The 22314-nt window shown below is 27.7% G+C and overlaps 7 protein-coding genes across 8 annotated transcripts; 3 read left to right on the forward strand and 4 right to left on the reverse strand.

Annotated features, from left to right (window-relative positions):
• Positions 1 to 5239: 5239 nt before the first annotated feature.
• LOC128961256 (transcription factor A, mitochondrial-like) lies at positions 5240 to 6605 on the reverse strand. Its single transcript, XM_054311218.1, has 2 exons — positions 6019 to 6605; positions 5240 to 5947 (listed from the first exon to the last, which is right to left on the reverse strand). The coding sequence occupies exons 1-2, from the start codon at positions 6442 to 6444 to the stop codon at positions 5336 to 5338; spliced, it is 1038 nt and encodes a 345-aa protein (XP_054167193.1). The 5' UTR covers positions 6445 to 6605; the 3' UTR covers positions 5240 to 5335.
• A 263-nt stretch (positions 6606 to 6868) lies between these two features.
• Positions 6869 to 7688, forward strand: LOC128965551 (uncharacterized). Its single transcript, XM_054312645.1, has one exon. The coding sequence runs from the start codon at positions 7029 to 7031 to the stop codon at positions 7647 to 7649; it is 621 nt and encodes a 206-aa protein (XP_054168620.1). The 5' UTR covers positions 6869 to 7028; the 3' UTR covers positions 7650 to 7688.
• A 140-nt stretch (positions 7689 to 7828) lies between these two features.
• LOC128951176 (pre-mRNA 3'-end-processing factor FIP1-like) lies at positions 7829 to 10325 on the reverse strand. Its single transcript, XM_054300116.1, has 2 exons — positions 10100 to 10325; positions 7829 to 10005 (listed from the first exon to the last, which is right to left on the reverse strand). Exons 1-2 carry the CDS (start codon positions 10232 to 10234, stop codon positions 8479 to 8481), a joined length of 1662 nt encoding a protein of 553 aa, XP_054156091.1. The 5' UTR covers positions 10235 to 10325; the 3' UTR covers positions 7829 to 8478.
• A 245-nt stretch (positions 10326 to 10570) lies between these two features.
• LOC128964898 (uncharacterized) lies at positions 10571 to 13984 on the forward strand. Its single transcript, XM_054311563.1, has 3 exons — positions 10571 to 10675; positions 12216 to 13429; positions 13489 to 13984. Exons 1-3 carry the CDS (start codon positions 10658 to 10660, stop codon positions 13982 to 13984), a joined length of 1728 nt encoding a protein of 575 aa, XP_054167538.1. The 5' UTR covers positions 10571 to 10657.
• Positions 13985 to 14012: 28 nt separating this feature from the next.
• LOC128956828 (uncharacterized) lies at positions 14013 to 15985 on the reverse strand. 2 transcript variants are annotated; one of them, XM_054302646.1, is made up of 6 exons: positions 15940 to 15985; positions 15122 to 15204; positions 14886 to 15045; positions 14757 to 14823; positions 14666 to 14685; positions 14013 to 14567 (listed from the first exon to the last, which is right to left on the reverse strand). In XM_054302646.1, the coding sequence occupies exons 2-6, from the start codon at positions 15170 to 15172 to the stop codon at positions 14266 to 14268; spliced, it is 600 nt and encodes a 199-aa protein (XP_054158621.1). In that variant the 5' UTR covers positions 15173 to 15204; positions 15940 to 15985; the 3' UTR covers positions 14013 to 14265. The 2 variants fall into 2 exon arrangements, with proteins under 2 accessions (XP_054158621.1, XP_054158549.1); XM_054302574.1 differs by lacking the exon at positions 15940 to 15985 and having other exon boundaries at positions 15122 to 15299.
• Positions 15955 to 20860, forward strand: LOC128956407 (NPC intracellular cholesterol transporter 1-like). Its single transcript, XM_054302182.1, has 11 exons — positions 15955 to 16143; positions 16213 to 16378; positions 16433 to 17119; positions 17183 to 18114; positions 18355 to 18483; positions 18550 to 19122; positions 19194 to 19587; positions 19667 to 19784; positions 19865 to 19938; positions 20007 to 20392; positions 20453 to 20860. Exons 1-11 carry the CDS (start codon positions 16087 to 16089, stop codon positions 20765 to 20767), a joined length of 3831 nt encoding a protein of 1276 aa, XP_054158157.1. The 5' UTR covers positions 15955 to 16086; the 3' UTR covers positions 20768 to 20860.
• Positions 20861 to 20931: 71 nt separating this feature from the next.
• LOC128957002 (60S ribosomal protein L19-like) lies at positions 20932 to 22012 on the reverse strand. Its single transcript, XM_054302754.1, has 3 exons — positions 21978 to 22012; positions 21170 to 21631; positions 20932 to 21111 (listed from the first exon to the last, which is right to left on the reverse strand). The coding sequence occupies exons 1-3, from the start codon at positions 21980 to 21982 to the stop codon at positions 20985 to 20987; spliced, it is 594 nt and encodes a 197-aa protein (XP_054158729.1). The 5' UTR covers positions 21983 to 22012; the 3' UTR covers positions 20932 to 20984.
• Between the last annotated feature and the right edge of the window lie 302 nt (positions 22013 to 22314).

Below are 22314 nucleotides of genomic sequence, written 5' to 3' on the forward strand. Positions count from 1 at the left end.
TCATATGATTCATAATATTGAGATCTAAGTCTATCCTCAAACAAAAATGCTTTCTTGTATTATATTTTGACACTATTTTCAAACTTGATATCTATATTGAAAATCGCCAAATACTTTATTGATATATATCTTTATATATATGTATCAAATTAAATGTTTTATTAAGTGTTAACAAATTAAATAATTAGTTTTTACTTAGTGTTTATAAGATTATATTCATTGTAATTCAACAACAAAAAAGCACACAAATGCTATAAACTTTTTAAGTTATCATTTTATTACTAAAATATATATATAAACAAATTATTATTTCATTTTCTCTTTTAAATAATAATTGTTTTCACAATTCATTTAATTCATAATTTTTCTCTTTTAAAAAAAAAGTTTTCACTTAATTTGTTTTTTCACTCATTCAGACAATTGTTATCCAAAGTAATGACGAGTAAAAAACTTGAGAAACCTTTTTAATTATTATTATATAATTTTGTTGTTGAAAAAAATATATCTATTTCTCAATCTACAAAAAACAAACAAATACACGTAAATTTGATATTATATTGATTATTATTATTATTGTAATGTGTTTTTAAATAGCGATACAAATGTCAAATAATAATTATAATGATAATAACACACATTAAATGAATATAGTGTTATATTATTATGTAATAATTACTAAAGTAAATTTGTAAATAAATTGATATGTTATTTTAAGTATAATATTATTGTTTATTAATAAAATAAAATTAACAACAGTTATAAATATATTTTGTATATCTTAAATCTTAGTATATTTATGATAATATAATCGATATAATCGAAAAAAATCATTCATCAAATATCTATCAATTAAAAAGTTATATAAAGTAACTGAATATTATTAAATAATATATGTTATATAATAGGAGTCATGAGTTGCAATATTCAGGACATTTCTCTCTCAGTTTTTTAAGTTTTTTTATATTTAAAATATTGTATAATAAATTTTAAAAAATAAGTTAGTGGGTATTCACTTATATAATACAATCAGTTTTCAAACAACGATTAGTTAATTTAAAGGTTGTTTGCCTCGCAATGCAGTTATATTTATGTTATATAATATAATCAAATATATATTACATACATTGCAATGCAATGTTAAACAGGTATTTACGCGCCTTTAGCTCAAAAATGTACAAAAAAATCATTTTTTTATTTTGCATTAAATGTTTGTGTAGTGTTATTGTGGAAAAAATGTTACACATATTTTTGAATGTTTATATAAATTTAGAACTCTATATAAAAACGTTTAGTAAAAATACTTGACTTTTGGCCGCCAGGCCTTCAGTTTTTTATTAAAAAAATAAATAAAAACTGTCTGAACTTAAAGCCTGATAAAAGTTGAACATAACCTCAAGTTATATAATAACCATAATTTGAATTAATCTTCAAATATAAATACAACAGAATATATTTTTATGAATATTTAATTCTCATTTATTATACTTACTTTTTTGTGCTTAATTTATAGTATGTATACAACTAATGTTGAATTTTCTAATACATTTACAAAGAAAAATTATTAGTTAAATACTATCACTATTATAGTTATGTTTACTTAAATTAGTTTTTAAGTTATTTTTCATTTATTTTACTCTTAAAATATATATTTATTTTTATAATTTTGTTTCATATAAATCATATAACTTTTGTATTAATATTAGAAATCATTAATATAAATTTATATATATTTATACTTTACTAATGTTTTTTTATATTTGGGAAAAACCTGAGTTGCAATTTATTTATAACATAGAGTTATTATAAAAATGATACTGTTACTTTATATATATATATATTTTAATTTAACAAATATACTCTATTTATAATCTATATTTTTACTTTTTGTATTTGTTTAAACAAAACATGTTTTAATAGATAAAAGCAATAAAACTACGGGCAATAAGAATGTATATCTATTTTTATATTCAAAATAGTTTTTTATTAAAAAGGAGCACAAAAGTGAACTAAATATAAATAAATTTAATTTAAAATATAGTATTATTTAGAAATGATTAATTTAGTTATTTAAAATATAAACTTAAATAAAAATAATTGTGTCTATTTCCTGTTTTCAAAATTATTAATTAAAGCAATTTTTGAAAAAATTTTATTTGTTTTTTTGTGTAACAATTTATTTGTAGACTATGTTATTGCTTAAATTATTATTAAACTGTAAAATCTTTATTTAATTTGTTAAAAACATTATTTTTAACTTTAAGAAAATAATGTCATAAATACATCAAAATAAAAAGAAATTAAAATATAAAAGTATTTTATATAATACTAACTTATATTAAAATACAAAAGTTATATTATATTGTGAATTATTATATCTACAATATATAGAAAAGAAAGATTTTAAGGTTAGTTTATTTCTCATGACATCCATTAGAGACTCATAAAAATATCCAAATATTTTATATTACTTAAAAATAAATTGGGTCTAATGTTAATAACAATTATTTAAACTCTTAATAGTATGTAAATTATTGTACATATAAATTGCATATATTTAAAAATTTTAAACATCAATAAAACAGTTTAATTGTTTTTATACAGTATAAAGTTCATACAAAATTTATTTTTAAAATTAGATGAATCGAGTGATTAATTATATCACAAAAATCAATATTYAAAAAACAACAATCAGATTAATTCTTCATAAATAAAATATAAAAACTATAATTTTTATTTAATTACAAAATCATAAATTTTCACTTTTAATTGTTTTTCTAATAATGCTTATTCTGCAACTCAATTACAGTAATTTTAATTTAATTATTTATAATTAAAAAATTAGCTATTTTGCCAAAAAATCTACATATATTTAATTAATTAGACATATTATTTACAACACTTTAATACTACAAAATTTTATCTTTGATATATTATAGGTAATAAATTTTATTTTAAATTATATAGTTATTAATATTAAAATAAAATATATAAAATAATTATTTTAATAGTCATCTTTATTACTAAATACATTTAATGTGTATAGTTAATTAATTATAAAATTAATAATTATTTTAATAATTATCTTTAGTGTTTTTAATTATTTTAATAACCAATATTCTGTGTTTCATTTTAATTAAACGCAACGCCTTATTAAATACCTATAAATTAAACATTAATATTAATTAATGAAAAATTATTTACATAATTTTCAATATATATTAGTTTTTATTTAGCAGTAAAATAATAAGTGATGTGTACTATACGAATAATTATAGAAATTAATTAATAAAAATTTCCAATATTTGACACCTTATAATTATCATTTCGTGATAATTTATTGATAACTATACAGTATATTATGTTGTGAAATATAAATTAACCTAATATAGCATAATTATTTTTCTTAAATTGATAATAACTAGTTTTGCAATTATTTAATCAAAAAATAAATAAAAAATATTTCACAAAACAATAACTATCATTAAAATCAAATGACAAAACAATAAATATTGATTTTTCACTAATAATTAAAATGAAAGTGATTTTCTTCTTTTAAAAAGTGGAAATCAAAATAAAAACTAATAATAAATAATATGCTGTCAAAAATATTATTATATAATAATTATTATAGTTAATTTATTGTATTTGTAATTGTATTTCATATAATATGGTAAACAATAGTATTTATTATTGTACTGTATAATACCTGTACAATGTATAATATATGTACAGTATATTTAATATAAATGCAATAAACAATATATATATATATATTATTGTATATATTTAGCAGAGTTTGCATAAAATAGGTCCCATTGGATCACTTAAAGGCCTGTATTTAGGTTAAGAGGAAGAAAAAAATTACTTATTTTTCTTATTCATAAAAATAAAGTTATATTATATTAGTAGCACTTAAATGAATGACTGAGAGAAAGATCTGGTATTAGGCGAGTGTGCGGATCAATGATCCTCGAAATATAGTTTTCATAAATACTAAACAATTTCTTTAGTAATTTTACTGGTTTTATGTAAAAATTTTTTGTTTAAAAATTACTGTAAATACTCAATACAGTAAACCAATTGAATATATACTGTATATATAAATTATTTGCTAAACAAGTGTTTTGCAAGAAAAAAAGTTAAAAAACTTTTGTCGCTGTTTTAGTGTTTTTTGTTGTTGTTTTGTTTAATAAATTAACAGAAAACAATTAAATCTTATGCCGCAATATAAACAAATAGAGAGAGAGAGAGAGAGAGAGAGAGAGAGAGAGAGAGAGAGAGAGAGAGAGAGAGAGAGARAGAGAGAAAGAAAGAGAGAGAGAGAGAGAGAGAGAGAGAGAATAAATTGCACACTAAATAATATGGTTTATAGACTTATGGATTAGTTTATTAATTAATTTTTAGGTCAAAAATTGTTTTTATTTTCGGCTTCAATAGTGTAAAAGTTTTTAAAAGTACATTTATTTAATGATTTGATAATTATCAGTGAATTTGTTATCGCTAATTATTTTGCATATAATTTAAAAAATAGTTATACAGTATAAACTTAACCTCACTGCTACTAGTTATCATACAATTTAGTTTTGTGCCTGGATAACTTTTACTTAAATTGTATAGACAGTGTAATATTTTTTTAAAAAAACAAGTTCAACAAATTAAGTGAAATACTATAGAAAATATAATTATATTGAATAATATCATTATTATATATGGTATAAAATTAGTGTTAAATATATGGTTGAATTAGTTATAATTAAATAGCAATTTTTATTAATTATTATAATGATAAAATAGTTTTGATTTAAACTTTTGTATCAGATTAATTTAAATACAATTGAACAAAGTTACTATAACTTAATTATTGTGTTTTACCGTAAACTTAGTTAATTAGATTTGTTTATCACTTTCGCACACATTATCTCATTCATTATTAATTTATGCGTTGCTTTTTATGCAATCAGTAACTTATTATCATTTTTAAACATTCAATTTATTTCACGTTTTAATAAACGATTGACAGCTTAATGTATAGAAAATGGCAAATCAACTGTCAATTCAATACAAAATATCATTACTGTTTTATATACAGTATAATGTATAGTATATAATGATAACAGATTTTTTAGACATAATTTCTTACAAATTAGTGTTTCAAAAATTATTATTAAAAATATATATAATTTTAATCAATGAAACAAATGCTATGATTACTTAAGTTTATGTCAAAAGTTGAAAAATTCAATGATTATACTGAAGACATATAATTCAATAATTACTGATCTCATGGACAAAATGTCTTATAATGTAATATATAATTGACTTTTGTTTCAATTTTTTAAAGATTTTCTTTTTCCGATTCATCAGAACTGTTCCCTTCTTTGATCTCTTCCTTTGACTTGTCATCCTTAGTGTTCTTCTTCTTACTTTCCTTAGTCTTCTTAGTGTCAGATTTGGTCTTAGGCTTTGACTTTGCTTTGCCAGTACTAGTCTTTGACTTAGACTTAGTTTTAGTTGACTTTGGTTTAGTGGTAGTCTTAGACGATTCAGCTTTCTTAGTGGTCTTTTTCTTCTTCTTTTTCTTGGTCTCGGTTTCTTCTTCATTAGTTTTTGAATTAGTTTTCAATGACTTTTCTTTAAGTTTTTCGAGTTTATCCAATAGTTCTTTGTTCTCCGGCTGTGCGATATCTGTCTTCCACTTATTCAACTCCTCAGTATACCTCACTTTATCAATTTTGGCCATCTCTTCGTACGGTGTCTTATCTAATGGTGTCAATGATTTCCATTTAGTGACAACATTTTTGAACACCTCTTTATGAGCTGCCGTTCCCTTTTGTCGGGCGACCTCTTCTTTCATAAATATATTAAATGCCGATTTGGATCTAATCGGGAAATTCAAATGTTTGAGCTCTACTTTGAGACGACGTTTTGCAAGTGATTGTTTGCGATCCTAATAAAGACAAATATAAGCATCAAATCAATTAAAGTAATAAACAAATGTCTGGTATCTTCAGTACAAACCCTAATTGCTTTGAGATATAAATCCTTTTGTTCATCGGTTAACCTTTTCTTCCACTCTTCGACGTCTTGTTTGTATTGATCGCTCGCAACCTTTGCTTTTTGTGTTAACTCTTGTTTTATCTTTGAGTCCAAATTCTTCCACTGTTCGCCAATAGCTTTGGCCACTTCTTTAATAGAGATTCCGGGATTTTGTGCTCTCAATTTGGGTGACATGTCTTGATAGAAGATATTATAGCCGTTGGCCGGTCTCTTGGGTCGGTTGGGAACTACTACAGGAATATCTTGATTAATCTTTCCAAAGATATTAATCAAACGATTAGACGTCTGAATGATCGGCAACTGATGCGATGATCTTAAGACTTGACAGTTGTTTAGACTAAGCGCCCGAAGCGCTGACAATCTAATGGCTGATACCATGAATGTCATCGCTAACCAAAGTGATCACCAGATACTGGTGTTATCGATAAAACAAATTGTCTTATCTTAATAACCGATAGTTTGGCCACAAATTTGAGATCAGTTACGATAATATTGTGACAAAAGGCGCGACAAAAATGTTATAAATATCTCAATAAAAACATTAAAAACAAAATGTGTTCACAAAGTTGTGTTCACTTATATTATACATTATATGAGCGCTTACTTCAAACACATTATAAACATTACTTTAAAATAATAATTATTTATTTTGTTAATTGATTTCTTGTAAATAATTTTTAAAAAATGCTATAAATATTGATTAAAATTAAATTTCAATAATCAAATGTCACATAAAGTTAAATAAAACTTTATTATACTTATGTAATGATATTTACGTAACTATTAAACAGTATTTTAAAAAAACAAATGTTTGAATACTTTATGAATGAATTGTTTGTTTTGATTGAATGAATGAATGGACAATCAGTTGTGTAAAAATGTGGTCAACTTTTTCATAAGATTTTGATTTGATTGTCAATTGTTTAGTTATTTAGTTGATTTGTTGGACTAATTAATTAAGACAATCAAATATGAAGACTATATATATCGGCCGTAAAACCAGTTTTAAAGGTAAGACTGTGTGGGAGATATTGGCGAACCTCAAGAACTTTGGAATCGGAAGAATGATTACCAGACATGAGTTGACTCAATATCCCGAACCATCCTATCATATCATCAGACGAGTTGAGCCACGAATGGATGAAGAACTTAGATTTGGAACCGTTTATTGTGAGACAGTCTTCAGAGGTAAACGATTGCCGGGAATCAGGTCTTTCAAAGATGGATATAATCCTGATTTCAGACTTATTCCTAAAGACGAAGAACAAAAATTTCTCAATGGATATCAAGTGACTGATTTGGGTGATGTCAAGACTTTGTTGCCGAAAAATTATTCGGTTCCGCCGCTAATGAAACTGTTTTTGATGAGACATAAACAAGAAAAGGGACAAACAGTGGACATCAAAGAAGAGTTTAAAATACCATTTGTTTATTTGAATGAAAAAGACTTAAATACAGAAAAAGATGAACTCTTTTGGTTGAAACACAGGATTGCCGAAGAAGGCGAAGATCCAGACATCAAATTTGAGGGAAAGTTTACTTTTTATGACAGATATACCAAAGAACTGGAAACTGATGTCCAAAATAATTAATATTTCAATTCATTATTTTAATTATGTATATCATTAACACATTTTATAATATATATATTAATGTTTTCATTAGTCTATTGATTTTTATTAAAATTTAGATAATTGATTGAAAATAAATTTAAACACAATATTACGGTTATGTCAATAATAATCAAATAATAAATTTAAACTTACCCTTTTACCCCGTATAATCATACATGTAACATTAAGTGAATTTAGGAAAATATGGTAATGGGGTAAATGTATGTAACATTATCCGGATAATGGTACACCCCAAGACTGTTACCGACATAAAGGTACATGTACTATTAAGTGAATTACGGTACATACAAAACTAATTATAACCATTTATTATTATTGTATTCATTCAAAACATTACATTTAATTAATTTAAGTTTTAATTTTTTTTTAATTTTCTTCGAAATCAATTGTCTCATTAATGTCTTCAATATCTGATTCAGTATCTGAAATACCAGTCGGGTCTTCATTATGTTGACTATCAATAATATTACCGCTGTTTATGATATTTAGTTTAAAAACTATTGTTTTTTCTGTAGTCATTCAGTTTTTAGCTTATTTTACAGTTTTAGGTACATTTTATAATACATTAATATAAACTCATAAAATAGTTTACTGTTTCTTACTTTACTTTAAAAACAGTGTACCATTACCCGGATAATGGTACACCCCTTTTCCTAAATTCACTTAATGGTACATGTATGATTATACGGGGTAAAAGGGTAATTTACACGAATAAGTCTAATGTTTGTTACAAAATAACAGCCGTTTATAAAAATGATGACAAATATGTATTTACTGTACAATAGTTTCAATGTTTGCTTTCTTTTCCTTCATCCTCTTCTTTATCTCTTTTAGATCTTTTGCTGTGTTTATGTCTCGAGGATCGGGTGCTGTTATGATCGTCTTCATCATAGTGTTCCTCACGATGTCTTCTTCTGGACGATTCTCTGTCTCCTCGATCTCTTTCTTTGTCTCGCTCTCTATCCTTATCTCTGTCACGATGTCTACGACTTTCGTAGTCTTTGTCTGGTTCGCGATCTCGTGACCTCTCGTGATGTTCTCTTTCGTAATCCCTGTCCCCTACGTGTTCCCTGTGATCCCGATAGTGACTTCTGCCACCTCTAAATGAGTCATCATCTCTAAACTCACGATTATATCGATTTGATCGGTGGTAATCTCTTTCGCGATCTCTATCTCTGTCACGATCTCTGTCATCATTGCCGTCACCACTCATACCTTCATGATATCCATCACTTTGTTCTTCAAAATTCGGGTGCATAATATTAGGAGGTGGAAAACGCATTCCTGGTGGTGGTGGAAAGTCTCCCGGCGGAAAGGGTAATGGTTGCCCATTGGGACCAAGTAGTGGCATTCCGGGCGGAGGTATACCAGGAGGAAAGTCAACTCCCGGTGGCGGCGGAAACCCAAATGGAGGTGGCATTGACATTGGAGGAAATGGCATACCTGGTGGTATTCCAGGTGGAGGAGGGCCTGGAGGACCAGGTGGGCGATTACCAATTACTTGTATAAAATTTTCTTTAGTATCAGGTGGTCTACGACTGGGGAGCATTGATGGAGTGTTAGCAGCTCCACCTCCTATAACCTCTATAGCACCCGACTGTTTTCGTCCAGGAGGAGGACCGGCCTTTTTGGTCGGACCGAGTCCCGTATATTTTGAATTCTCATTGACAGATGCAATAGGTATTGATTGTTCAGAAGTTCCGGGTTTTCCGGTCCTTTCGGGTGCATTGGGTTGAGTGCCTGAAGTACTCGGTGTCGGTCTATTAGTAGTGTTCTGTGTCGTGCCATTCGTCAAGAAATCATGATTTCTTAGTTTCTTTTGTCTTTCACAATACAATTTCCACATTTCTTCATTAAAACCATAATTAAAATAATCGGTTATATCAGCGCCGGGTTTACGCCACGGTTTCTCTTCAAGACTGTCCAAATTCACGTCGTATATTGAAACGCCATTAAAAGTACCGACGGCGTCAATATCGAGACCGGCTTTCGGTTTATTAACAGAACTCGTTTGTCCCGAAGCAAAGTTGGCATTTCGTTTGGTTATATTGATGTTCATCGGCGCTGATCCGTAAGGAAACGCCGATGTGTTGGCCTTAATGTCGCCAATAGTCACCTGAACGTCATCGTCGTCGTCATCATCATCTTCATCGTCGTCTTCTTCTTCTTCGCCATCGTTCGTATCATTTGTTTCGGCGTTTATTTCCTTTTCATTTGATTCAAAGTCATAATCTTTCTCCTCTTTTATTGCAGTCGAAGAATCGTCAGCCAAAGTATTCTGCACTTCGTATAGTTGTCTGAAGCCATCTGATGACTAAATCAATGATAAATACAAGACATTTGATGAATATTTAGACAATAATTTACTTTTGAATGATTCAACTGAAGAGAATCTGTGTATGAAATACCTGATTGTCAAAGATGTGCGACAAATCATCACTTTGTTGTTGATCTTGAGATACATTGTCATCTAATTGTTGACCACTTTGTGCAGCGGATTCACTGTATAGCCATTTGTCCTGATCTTCAACCGACTCATCCATTGTTTTGACGGCTCTTTCAATCGCTTAGTCCAAGACATCAATGCATTGAATGAGACATACATTACGTCAATACAAAAGTTATTGAATTGTATTCATTGAATAACAAAACCATTGAATGATTTTATTAAATGTAATAATAATAATAACAAACATTTGGTTTGAACTTTGATTGCAATTAAGTTGTTTTTGGCAAACGTTTGCTGTATTTAAAAACTATTAGTTGTTTATCAGTATTAATCAAGTGATTGGCAATCAATACTTATATTAATATAATTTATAATTAATTGCTATTCAATAGACATCGAGAGTCTGGCATTTAGTTTACTAATCGCACTAACATTTTGTCGCAAACATAACTCAAACTAATTATTGTAAAACTTTTTTTTGGTAATAAAGTTATCTTAAAATATAGTGAACCATATAATGAATGTCCAATTTGAGGTAAAATTTTATTTTTCCCGATTATAAAAAAAAGTTTATTATTAAATATTGTTTAGTTTTTAATCACTATAGCATTAATTTGAATATGAATTGAATTTATATATTGATTAATTATTTTGCAATTAACGTTTAATAAACAATTAATGTTAATAATAACAAACTAATTATGTTAAATATCAATTTATTTTCTCTATAATTTTTAATTTTATTATACAAATTGTAGGATTACATACATATTGATATATTAATTGCTATATTTAATACATTATATTGTATAATATACCATGATACTACCAGGATAATCTATGTTTATAGATTAGTTATAAACAATTTTGTAGTCAATTTAATTTATTAATTGATTAGTTATTTTTTAAATTTTTTTTCATTCATTTTAATTAACTCATACATACATTAATACAGTAGTAGTTAATAAAATGCAAATTTCTATGTAATTACAGTGCATTTACTCAGTTTTCATCAAAAATTTTAGTTGAATTCAATACAAATGTATATTAATTTACTGTATTTATATTTTGTAAGTATAAACAATAAAGCATGAAAATAAATTTATTTAAATAAATAAATTTTAATTAATTAAAATACATATTTTAAAGGTTGATACATAAAAAATATTTAGCATTTTATCTAAATATAATGCAATAATTTTCAAAAATAGTCAAAAATCCGTAAAAATATAAAAAAATATATGCAGAGAGTCTTAAACAGCGGCGATGCTATTAATTACAATTATTTGGTCAACAATAAATTTGATTTAAAAATGACCAATTACAATTTTATTCAGTTTAAAATTATCTACAACATTGCCCTTGGTCACTTTCAAATCAAATTTATTGTTGACCAGATAATTGTAATTAATATCATCGCCGCCGCCACTGTTTAAGACACTCTAATTAAAATATGTTATACAGTTAGACTACTGTATAGTATTTTATCAAAACAGTATTATTCTAACAATAAAAATAATTTAATATAAAAAATATGTTATTTGCAAAAAAAAATATTTTTATAAATCAATCCGATAACTAATTTCAAAATTATTTAAGCCGATGAATATTTTATACTTATTTTAAACAATGAACAACTTATTTTTGATAATATTGATTTGAAATATTACCAAGATGATTTATTGTACTTTAAATGCTATACAAAATAAACTATAAATTTATAATATTTTTAAGATTTCCACAGAAAATCGATGTTTTTCTAAGTTATAAATAAATATTTTGCTAGTTTTTAGTAAATATTTTATTGAATATTATCAAGTTTATATTAAATATTTTTTCATATTTTAATAATCAATTGCATAGCGCCTAATAAATTTATAAGTATAATGGGTAATTTTTTCAGAAATATAGAAAAATTATTGTTACCAAGGTCTTTTTTAATCATTTAAATATTTTACAAGTTTATTCTCATCGAATAATATTTATTGATATTAGTTAAATAAAAATATATAACTGTAATAATGATAAGATTAAAATATCGGTAAAATTAAACACATATTTTATTTTGTTTATAGAAATGGATTTCTGGTAAAAACTTTGAAATCACTGACAAAATCAATAAAACATCAAATAATGATTCAAATGATTCAATTGTCATTTCTGATAATGAAGTATTTAAGACATCCAAAGATATTAGAGTTTATTATTCAAAGAAAAACATCATTGAATCAGTCATTTGCAACAAATTTGATGAGATTGAGTCTCAAAATAAGACAAATGTCTTAAAATGGTTTAACGATATAAAGTTGAGGAATGAAAAACTAAGCAAATTATCAGATCAGTTGAAACAATCAACAAAAGTATTGGAATTATTAGATATGATTTGTACTAAAAGTACACTAAAAGTTAGTCGAAATCGGGTCCAAAATTTACTGACAACTCTTGACTATAGCATTAATAATCAGATCTCAAACCATTTGAGTGATCTTCAGTTGAAATCTCTTAACTATACAGTGATTGAAATGTTTGAATCTCAGTCTTTCATTTTAAAACTAATTCATGAGTTGATTCCGTGTCTTATTAATGGTATTCCAGTTATATTGATTGCCACAAATAAGACAGCCATAAGTGCTGCCTATTTATTGGATATCATTGAAAATGTGGGTTTAGAGCCAACAATCGTTCAATTGGTTATTATTGATGACATTAATGTTAAAAGACTTGATAATAAAACAAAACCATTGACAGCACCTATAGTTGTCATCTTTGAATCGGCTGATATTGAATGTGGAATCGATAGGATTATTACTTCTTGTATTAACGACACTAATAACTCACTAAATGTTTTCGTTCAACAATCCATTTACAAAAAGTTTTCAATTTTAATGAAAACACGTCTTTCAAATACTGTAACAATTGGTCAACGATTTGATCCTAATGTCGATACTTTGGCTCCAATTACTGTCAATTATGAGGCAATTGATTTCGACAACGAAAACAAGAATTTCGATATTCAGTTATTTAAGTTCAGATCTAATGAAGAATTGAAAAGTTTGATGAATCACTTTATAGATATACCATTTATATCGTTTTGGTCCGAAAAGACATCATTAGCTCTTGAATTTGCAACTCTTATTCAATCTTCTTCTCACATCTATATTAATGGTTCTCTCAAATACCCTTTTAATACAGAAATCTCAGTTTTGAATAAAGTTTTAGATAAAATAGATATCAATTCAATTATGACTGAAAAGAAGTTCATCGACTCTATAATTGCTGCAAACAACGCGTAAGTTATATTCAAATATAAATGAAAATAATAATTAAAATAATATATAAATTTTATAGTTGGAAATCACTGCCAAATGAAGAACGAGAAGTGGTAATTAAGAATTTCTTGATATCGAAGAACACATTATTTGACAACGAGTCGGTTCCGGAGGCATACAATCACAAAATAACTGAACTTAAAGATAAAAATGGGATTCAATTAAAATTTACTCGTTTTGAGGCAATTGGTTTAATTGTGTTCAAAATCGATGATTTAAATGAAAAAATATTACGTTTAATATTAAAGGCATTGGTTTCAGGAAATTCTGTTATTATAAATACTTCGAAACCAAACCAAGAATTATTAAAATTCAAAGAATATTTGAATTCATTGAACAAAAATATATTGCATTTGATTGATGTCAATGACTTCAGTAATAATTCAGTTTTAGTTCAAAATGCAAACGTTATTGGATTATATTTGAAAGATCTGAATAAGTTGTCATCAAAATCATTGGTAAAATTTGTTAAATCCATAATTTTATTGATGGGTGACATCAGTTTTGCCAAATAAATCATCTTTTGGTCTTAATTTTTATAAGTTATTTTTTAAAAGTAAAAATAATTTTTATTCAAACAATTTATATACAATTAAAATAAAAATATATTACGGCATATGTTATAACTTATATCATATTTAGACAGACTAGTTAGGAGCAAATCTCAAATTAATCTCAAATTACAAAATGTCTCAAAATAATAAATAGTGTTAGAAATAACATTTATTGCTGCATATAATTGATTGTCATTAAAATTTATAATAAATCTCAAAATATGAAAACAAATGAATCTCTGTTATGAAACATTTGTAACCATTGTATCATTGGATTCACTTTCTTTGGATTCATCAACACTTGAATTACCGGTAATAATAAATTCTTTGAGTAAAAAGTTCTTATCATTCTTGATGGCAGCGATGGTATCCTCTAAATGTATCAACTCTTTTGATACTTTTCTCAGAGAAGACGACACGTTTTGGACTAATTTCTGAGATTGTATTAATTGTTTAGATATAGATCCGACTTCTTTGGTCGCCATATTAAATGGTCCGCAGGCCAGGGATGTCAGCTCTCTCTTGAGCTGTTCGTTTTTCTCTCCTATAATTATCATTAAATTTATTTAAAATTCAATTATAATTACCATTTAGTTATAAATATAAAATTTGGACCAAAGTTTAATCAAATGTAAGACATACTTAGTTTTTTGTGTAATAATCTTTAAAAAAATAAAATCATTGAATTAATTAACTTTTTTGTTAATATATTTTATGTCCACAAATAGCTTACGTATTGTATTTAGTTGTGTCTCCAATGGATGAACTGTCGTCTGAAAAACGAGATCTTTGAGACTGACCTAAGGATACCATCAAAAGATTAAAATTAATTTAATTTTTCAATAAAATGACAAATTATTACTCATTTCGGAGATCTTCCGACTTCTTGTGGTTATTTGATCGGCAAAAGAGACAATACGGTCTTCGTCTTCATTTTGTTCCTCGTCTTCATCCGATTCCGAGGCCTCGCCGGGAGTTATGATCGCATTGTAACTCATATTTCGTCTCATTTCTTGAGATATCTTTAACAACAAAAAGACAAATAAATGACAATTATATTGATTTTGTATTACAAAAAACATGGGATTCATTGCTAACATTAGTTTCATCAACAGTTTTGACCACTTCTTTATCGATTACGGCACTCATTGTCGACACAAATGAATTGAATTAATGATAAACTAATTATTTATTTGATTCAAAAAAATATTAATTCAAAAATTGTTTGATATATTTGTAAACAAATGAAATGCATTAACACTTTAATTAAATTAAATGTTTTGTTTTGGTTTTGAAATTTACAATCAAATCCTGTTTTAAGTGTTTTTATTATATTTTGATTATAACTTTCAAGTATTATATTAATGTTTTTTACCTGATTTTAGTTACTAAGCATAACTTATAAATGCAATTATTGTTGACTATATGTACTATACATATGATATTATTGAAGTGTTATATATATAATTAATTATTAAATTTTGTCATTTTATAATTAAATGATAATATATTATCAAATTATTAATCAAATAATAATAATTACTATTAAAAAGGTAACGAGTTATTGGGTACGAATATCTAGAGCTATACACAAATTATGTTACTATTTATTGGTTATTATTATAGCGCTTATCAATAATTTAAAATACAATTACAATTGGGTTCGAAAATATCAATTTAAATAGTGTAACATATTATGTGTTTTAGTAAATGGGAAATAAAAACATTGAATGAAATGATAAACAAATTATTATTATTTTTATCAAATGATTTGAGAAAAACTACGATATTATAAATGTTATGATTATTACTGTATTATTATTATTATTATTATTATTATTATTATTACTGGCATTACATTGACATTCATTGAATCAATGAAATGATTTCATATATTGTTTAAAATCAATACATACTGTAATTGAATCACTCGATTGTTATTCACATTCATTGCTATGACTCGAGTGTCACCAAACAGTTGACTCGATTTGTTATAATTAGTTTGAAACTCATTATAATAACTGTTTGTTTAAAAAACTGTTTGAAATCTCAAATGATTTGAAATGATGTCTAAAATATTGATTCAAAGTTTTGTGTTATTTATTGTGATATTAATTAAGGTTTGTATGAATTAAAAACAAAATTAATTGTCTTAACAACTAATGATATGATTTGATCCGACACTGCAGTGTCATATAGTGGACAGCAGTTGTGTATTTAATGGCTATTGCGGTGATTGTCACAACTGTATTGTTGAAGAATCGCCGATCCCGTGTGCGGTCAACATAAAACCGATGACATTGAACACGACATCAATGGATGCGATGAAACCATTTCTTCCGGAACTATTCAAAGGTTTGTCAATACGATAACACTTTTGAAGTGAATTTGACTTTTATATGATTTTAGGTCAATTGGATCCAAAGTTTTGTTGTAACGATGAACAGGTGTCCAAATTGTTTAAACAAATGGCACTTCCGAAAGGATTGACGAGTCGTTGTCCGTCTTGTACTTACAATTTCATCCGAACTTTCCTATACATGACGTGTAGTCCGAATCAATCAGATTTTATAAAAGTGACCAAAACTGAAAAAGCAGAGACAGATCCTAAAAAGGAAATGGTCGCTGAAATAACCTATTATATGACCGACCGATACGCGACTGCCTTTTATAATTCGTGCGCAAACGTTCAGTCGCCACTAACCGGTGGATCCATTATGACATTGATGTGTATGCCTTATGGCGATCACTGCACACCCACTTTATTATTGAAAACGATGGGCAAACACGACTCGCACGGCATTTCTAATTCTCCGTTTCAGATAAATTTCGATTTGAAATCTAATTCGGTTGGCATGTCATCAATGGACGCGCCAACAGTGTCTTGTGCTGACCCACCCATATCTTATATGAATCAATCGTGCAGTTGTACTGATTGTCCCATAAAATGTAAACCTAAACCATATCCTAAACCAGAGGAGCCGTGGATTGTATGGGGAATGGATGGTATGTGGTTCTGTATGGGTGTCATCTATTATATATTAGCCGCAGTTATTATCGGAATTTTTACTTTTTATTATTTTAAGAGAAACTCAGGTCAGTCTCTTTAAATATATGTTTAGTTATACTATAAGTTAACAATTATTTTCATTTTTTAAGGTCGAGTCCTATTAGTGCCGGTCGTCAGTGAAGACGATATTAGAACTGATGACATAAATGATACTAATTCTTCTCTTTGCAAAAGATTATCTCAAAGTTTATTAAATTATGGCCTAAAGTTTGATGGATTTATACGAAAATGTTTCAAAAATTATGGACTATTTTGTTCACAAAAACCTTATGTTTATATTCTTCCTGTTATTGGCATTGCATTGTCTGTTGGTTTATCAGTGGGTGTAGTGACTCATTTCTCGGCGATGACAGATCCGGTTAACCTATGGTCGGCACCCGATAGTAGAGCCCGATTAGAGAAGAATTTTTACGATCAAAATTTTAATCCTTTCTATCGAATCCAACAATTGATAATTTATCCCAAAAATGATACGCCTATTATTCATATCGATCCTTACAACACATCTATCATTCATACATTTGGTCCGGCATTTGATAAAGAATTTCTATTACAAGTTCTCGATCTACAGAAAAATATTACTAATATTAAGGTATCATTGGATGGAATGGATGTCCATTTGGAAGATCTTTGTTTCGCTCCAATGAAAAACAATAAGTGTGCCGTTCAGACACCATTGGGTTACTTTCAAAGTAATGCGTCTCAATTGAACAAAACGTTAAATAATAACAATTACCTTGATCATTTTATCTACTGTTTGGATAACCCATATTCACAAAATGACGACAAATTTAATATTTCGTGTGCCGGCAGTTACGGCGGACCAATGCTACCCAATGTTGTATTCGGCGATTTTGATAGAAATAATTATATCGGCGCCAAATCGGTGGTCATTACAATTATGCTCAACAATAATGTTAACAAAAGTGATAATCTAAGAGCACTTTTATGGGAACAGAAATACTTAAATTTGATGAAAAAATACAAAAATTCTAATTTGAAAATTAGCTACTATTCTGAGGTATTGAAAACTAGAGTTTTAATTTTCAGTATAATATTTGCTCCGATAGCTCGATAGTCTAACTTTTTATTTGTTGTAATGACCAAACTTTTAGCATATTATTATGTGTTCTCTTTTAGTTAAAAATTAATATATATTTTAGACAATTTATTTAATTAAAATCTATTTTATGTGAATTACAATAATTATGTACCGTTAAAATATGATAAACTTACCGTTTTTTTTAAATATTATTTTTAGCGGTCAATAGAAGATGAAATTGATAGACAAAGCAAATCAAGTCTTGTAACGATTGCCATCAGTTATATCGTTATGTTTATATATATATCAATATCTTTGGGTCGGTTTACATCATTTAGAAGACTTTTTGTAAGTTTTTATTTCTCATTTAGTTATTTATGATTTAATAAGTTAACTATAATTTAATTATTAAAGATTGACTCGAAAATGATATTGGGTTTGAGTGGAGTGGCGATAGTATTGTTATCAGTGACCGCATCGATTGGTATATTAAGTTTTGCTGGCATTAAATCAACTTTAATTATTGTCGAAGTCATACCGTTTTTGGTTTTGGCTGTTGGTGTCGACAATATCTTTATATTGGTTCAAAATTTTCAACGACAACAATTCGCAGATGACTTTCCAATACAAGAGAGGTTTGGATGTGTTATGGAAAGTGTTGCGCCGTCTATTCTGTTGGCCACTATAGCCGAGTCTTCATGTTTTTTCTTGGGTGGTCTCACCTCAATGCCAGCGGTTAAAGTGTTTGCATTGAATGCCGGCTTAGCTTTGCTGATGGCATTTATATTACAAATGATAGTTTTTGTACCATTACTTGTATTAGACACTTATAGACAGTTAGAGAATAGATATGAACTATTGTGTTGTCTTAAGTATAAAAAAGATCGTAATTCTCAGAACACGACTGACCAAAGAGGACTACTTTTCAGATTTTTTGAAGATATATACTCACCATTTCTTATGAAAGACTACGTTAGACTTCCAGTCGTAAGTTATGTTCAACTGTTTTATCAATAATTAATTACCAAATATTTATATATATATTTCCATAAATTGAGGTAATTTTATTCCTGGGCTGGTTGTGCACATCTATTGCTGTACTCAATAAATTAGAAATAGGTCTAAATCAAGACTTATCGATGCCATCCGATTCCTATGTATTGTCTTATTTTAAGGCACAAACTAATTCGCTAAGAGTGGGCCCTCCGGTCTATTTTGTAGTTAAGTCCGGTTTTGATTATCCTCGAAGACAACAACTTGTCTGTAATATTGCCGGCTGTTCGGCTAACTCACTGACAGCTATCATAAATGAAGCCTCAAAACAACCCAACGAAACATTTATTGCCAGTCCGACCAACAGTTGGATTGACGATTACATAAGTTGGTCGGGTAATGGCCAATGTTGTCGTGTCCGCTCAAATGACACATTTTGTAACTCAACAATTACTAGTGGTAAGTATTTAATATTTTCAACTATTGGTAAATTGAATTATAGGTAATATATTTAATTGAAACTAATTGTTTGTCATAGATCCTGATTGCAAACCATGTGCTATCATTACTGATAATGAGATAAAAGCCGAAGATTTTTATAAACATTATATTAATGATTTTCTTAACGACATTCCTAACTCTATGTGTCCTAAAGGGTAAGTTTACTTATATTATACAATTACCGGTAATTATAAGTTTCATTATTATTATAATTATAAATTATTTGTTTGATTAGTGGTGGACCCGCTTACCATTCAGCCGTCAATCTTGAATATAATAATAATGACACAGAAATATTAGGAATTAGAGGTTTGTTATTCAGTAGATAAATATTGATATACTGTATAATTTCAATCAATATTTTTATCATTTTATAGCCTCATCCTTCAGTTCATATCATACAGTGATGAGAACATCCCATGATTTCATATATGCCCTGAAAAATGCCAGAATTTTGGCCCAGAGTTTGACAAACTCAATAAATTCTGACAATAATATCACCGATACATATGTCGAGGTTTTTCCTTACAGTATATTCTATGTATTTTACGAACAATATCTGACCATTTGGATGGACACTATTAAAAATCTAGTGATAACATTGTCGGCCATATTTGTGGTCACTTTGATATTTTTGGGATTTGATGTGATATCAGCACTTATAGTGATTGCAACCATTACAGCCATTATTATAAACTTAATGGGAATGATGTTTTGGTGGAATATATCACTTAATGCCGTATCGTTAGTCAATTTGGTTACTGTAAGGCATATATGATTCAATTACTAATACATTACTAATTAATTAAATCTAATTGTTAAGGCTGTCGGCATATCAGTTGAATTTTGCTCACATATTACTCGTGGATACGCTATGAGTAATGCTGTCACTCGTGTCCAAAGAGTAGAAGAATCATTGGCACAGATGGGTAGTTCAGTTCTGTCGGGAATTACATTAACAAAGTTTTGGGGAATCATTGTATTGGGTTTCGCCTCCTCCAAGATATTCCAGATATTCTACTTTAGAATGTATTTGGGAATTGTATTAATCGGTGCACTTCACGGACTAATCTTTTTGCCTGTCATTCTCAGTCTAATTGGATCTAATCTGAGACACAAAACTTTGAACAATGGATAGTCATTAACATGTTTTATATGTAAATTTAAGATAACCTTATTATATACTTATTTAAAAAATGTTTTTAGTTTCGATACCTGTTTATACAGAATAATACTTATATATTGTTGCTATTAATTAATTATCATTTTATTAGATATTTATTTTAATAAAAAAAGAGTATATTATTAATCAAAAGACAATTTATTTGATTTCTTTTTCAAAAATGATACACAATTTACTTCTTAAGCGCCTCTTCTTCCTTCTGATAGGTGATCAACATTTCAGTTCTTTTCTGTTGTTGTCTTTCYTCTCTTCTTCTGCGCGCTTCCTTAACCTTTTGTCTTCGAGCTTCAGCCAAATCGCTGTAAAAACGTAATTATATTAATAAATGAATTCAATTAATAGTAAAACAAATCAAACCTCAATTGTTTGGTTCTCTGTTTCTCCGATTTCTTCTTATGGATGAATTCCATGAGAACTCTCTTATTCTTGAAGACATTACCCTTAGCTTTAAGGTAGAGGTCGTGATACAGATGTCTATCAATTTTCTTGTTTTCTCTATACTTCTTGAGAAGACGTCTTAAGACACGCATACGCCTAACCCACAACACTTTGACCGGCATTCGGGCATTTGCTGTACCCTTTCTCTTACCGGGACCCGTGTGTCGGCCCTTACGTCTAGCCTCGGTGTTGCGGCGCACACGAGCTCGTGAGTGGACGGCCACTGGTTTACGAATGATAAGACCGTCTTTAATTAATTTGCGGATGTGTTGTCTTGAGTTGGCATTTGCGATCTCATTGCCCTCATTGGGATCCAACCAGACTTTATTGCGACCGCACTTCAGTACAGCCGAAGCTAAACGTTTCTGAAGTCGCAAAGTACTGAATCAAACAATTAAAACAAAACATCAATTAATCTCTTCGTTATATTTATTAATTCATAAAAATCAAATCAAAACAATTTGTCAATTAATGTGTCGATAAAATAGCATTATTTCAATGCATTTATTCAATCAATGGTTTAACACTAATAGCAATACAAAAAAACGCAAAGAAAACGTGATTTTTCGCCGCAAATCATATTACAACTAATTGGACACCGATTGTGACCAACGAGTCATAACAATCGGCGCAAAACACTTTCAGACACTTATTATCGACAAATTAGTATTGATATAATCGGTAAAAAGTGGTCAAATCGGGTAAAATAAGTGGACACAAACCATACCTCATAGCGATGTTAATGTCGTCAAACAGGAAGAGAGTGTTTGCACTGTTGTGTCGACAATGCAGTCATCGATGGTTTGGACATCAATTACGACAACTATTAATAGACATTGCATTTGAAGTTTGATTTAGATTTTCAATTGAATTCAATTGAATTTTTAGTCATTTAATTATTTTTAATTAATTAAATGATTATATTATTAATTGTATTCAATTGACACATAATTTACTACATTTTTATATGAAATTAATGTTTAAAACATTTCTTTTAGTGAATTAAATTCAATAAAATAAATGTAATAAAAGTGTTGTCATTGATGTTCACAAAGTGTTTAATA

This window comes from Oppia nitens, unplaced genomic scaffold, assembly GCF_028296485.1.
Source record: "Oppia nitens isolate AA-2021 unplaced genomic scaffold, nextdenovo-longstitch-racon4-pilon3 scaffold10_pilon_pilon_pilon, whole genome shotgun sequence".
Taxonomy (NCBI): Eukaryota; Metazoa; Arthropoda; class Arachnida; order Sarcoptiformes; family Oppiidae; genus Oppia; species Oppia nitens.

Coding starts and splice junctions, on each gene's coding strand:
- LOC128961256 (XM_054311218.1), bottom strand. CDS start 6,444: ATGACATTCATGGTATCAGCCATTAGATTGTCAGCGCTTCGGGCGCTT. Junction 5,948..6,018: donor TATATCTCAAAGCAATTAGG/GTTTGTACTGAA, acceptor TGTCTTTATTAG/GATCGCAAACAATCACTTGC.
- LOC128956407 (XM_054302182.1), top strand. CDS start 16,087: ATGATGTCTAAAATATTGATTCAAAGTTTTGTGTTATTTATTGTGATA. Junction 17,120..17,182: donor TTATTTTAAGAGAAACTCAG/GTCAGTCTCTTT, acceptor TCATTTTTTAAG/GTCGAGTCCTATTAGTGCCG. Junction 20,393..20,452: donor CGTTAGTCAATTTGGTTACT/GTAAGGCATATA, acceptor CTAATTGTTAAG/GCTGTCGGCATATCAGTTGA.
- LOC128951176 (XM_054300116.1), bottom strand. CDS start 10,234: ATGGATGAGTCGGTTGAAGATCAGGACAAATGGCTATACAGTGAATCC. Junction 10,006..10,099: donor CGCACATCTTTGACAATCAG/GTATTTCATACA, acceptor TCATTGATTTAG/TCATCAGATGGCTTCAGACA.
- LOC128965551 (XM_054312645.1), top strand. CDS start 7,029: ATGAAGACTATATATATCGGCCGTAAAACCAGTTTTAAAGGTAAGACT.
- LOC128964898 (XM_054311563.1), top strand. Junction 13,430..13,488: donor ATAATTGCTGCAAACAACGC/GTAAGTTATATT, acceptor TAAATTTTATAG/TTGGAAATCACTGCCAAATG.
- LOC128956828 (XM_054302646.1), bottom strand. CDS start 15,172: ATGAGTGCCGTAATCGATAAAGAAGTGGTCAAAACTGTTGATGAAACT. Junction 15,046..15,121: donor AAACTGTTGATGAAACTAAT/GTTAGCAATGAA, acceptor TTGTTGTTAAAG/ATATCTCAAGAAATGAGACG. Junction 14,568..14,665: donor ATTATTACACAAAAAACTAA/GTATGTCTTACA, acceptor TGATAATTATAG/GAGAGAAAAACGAACAGCTC.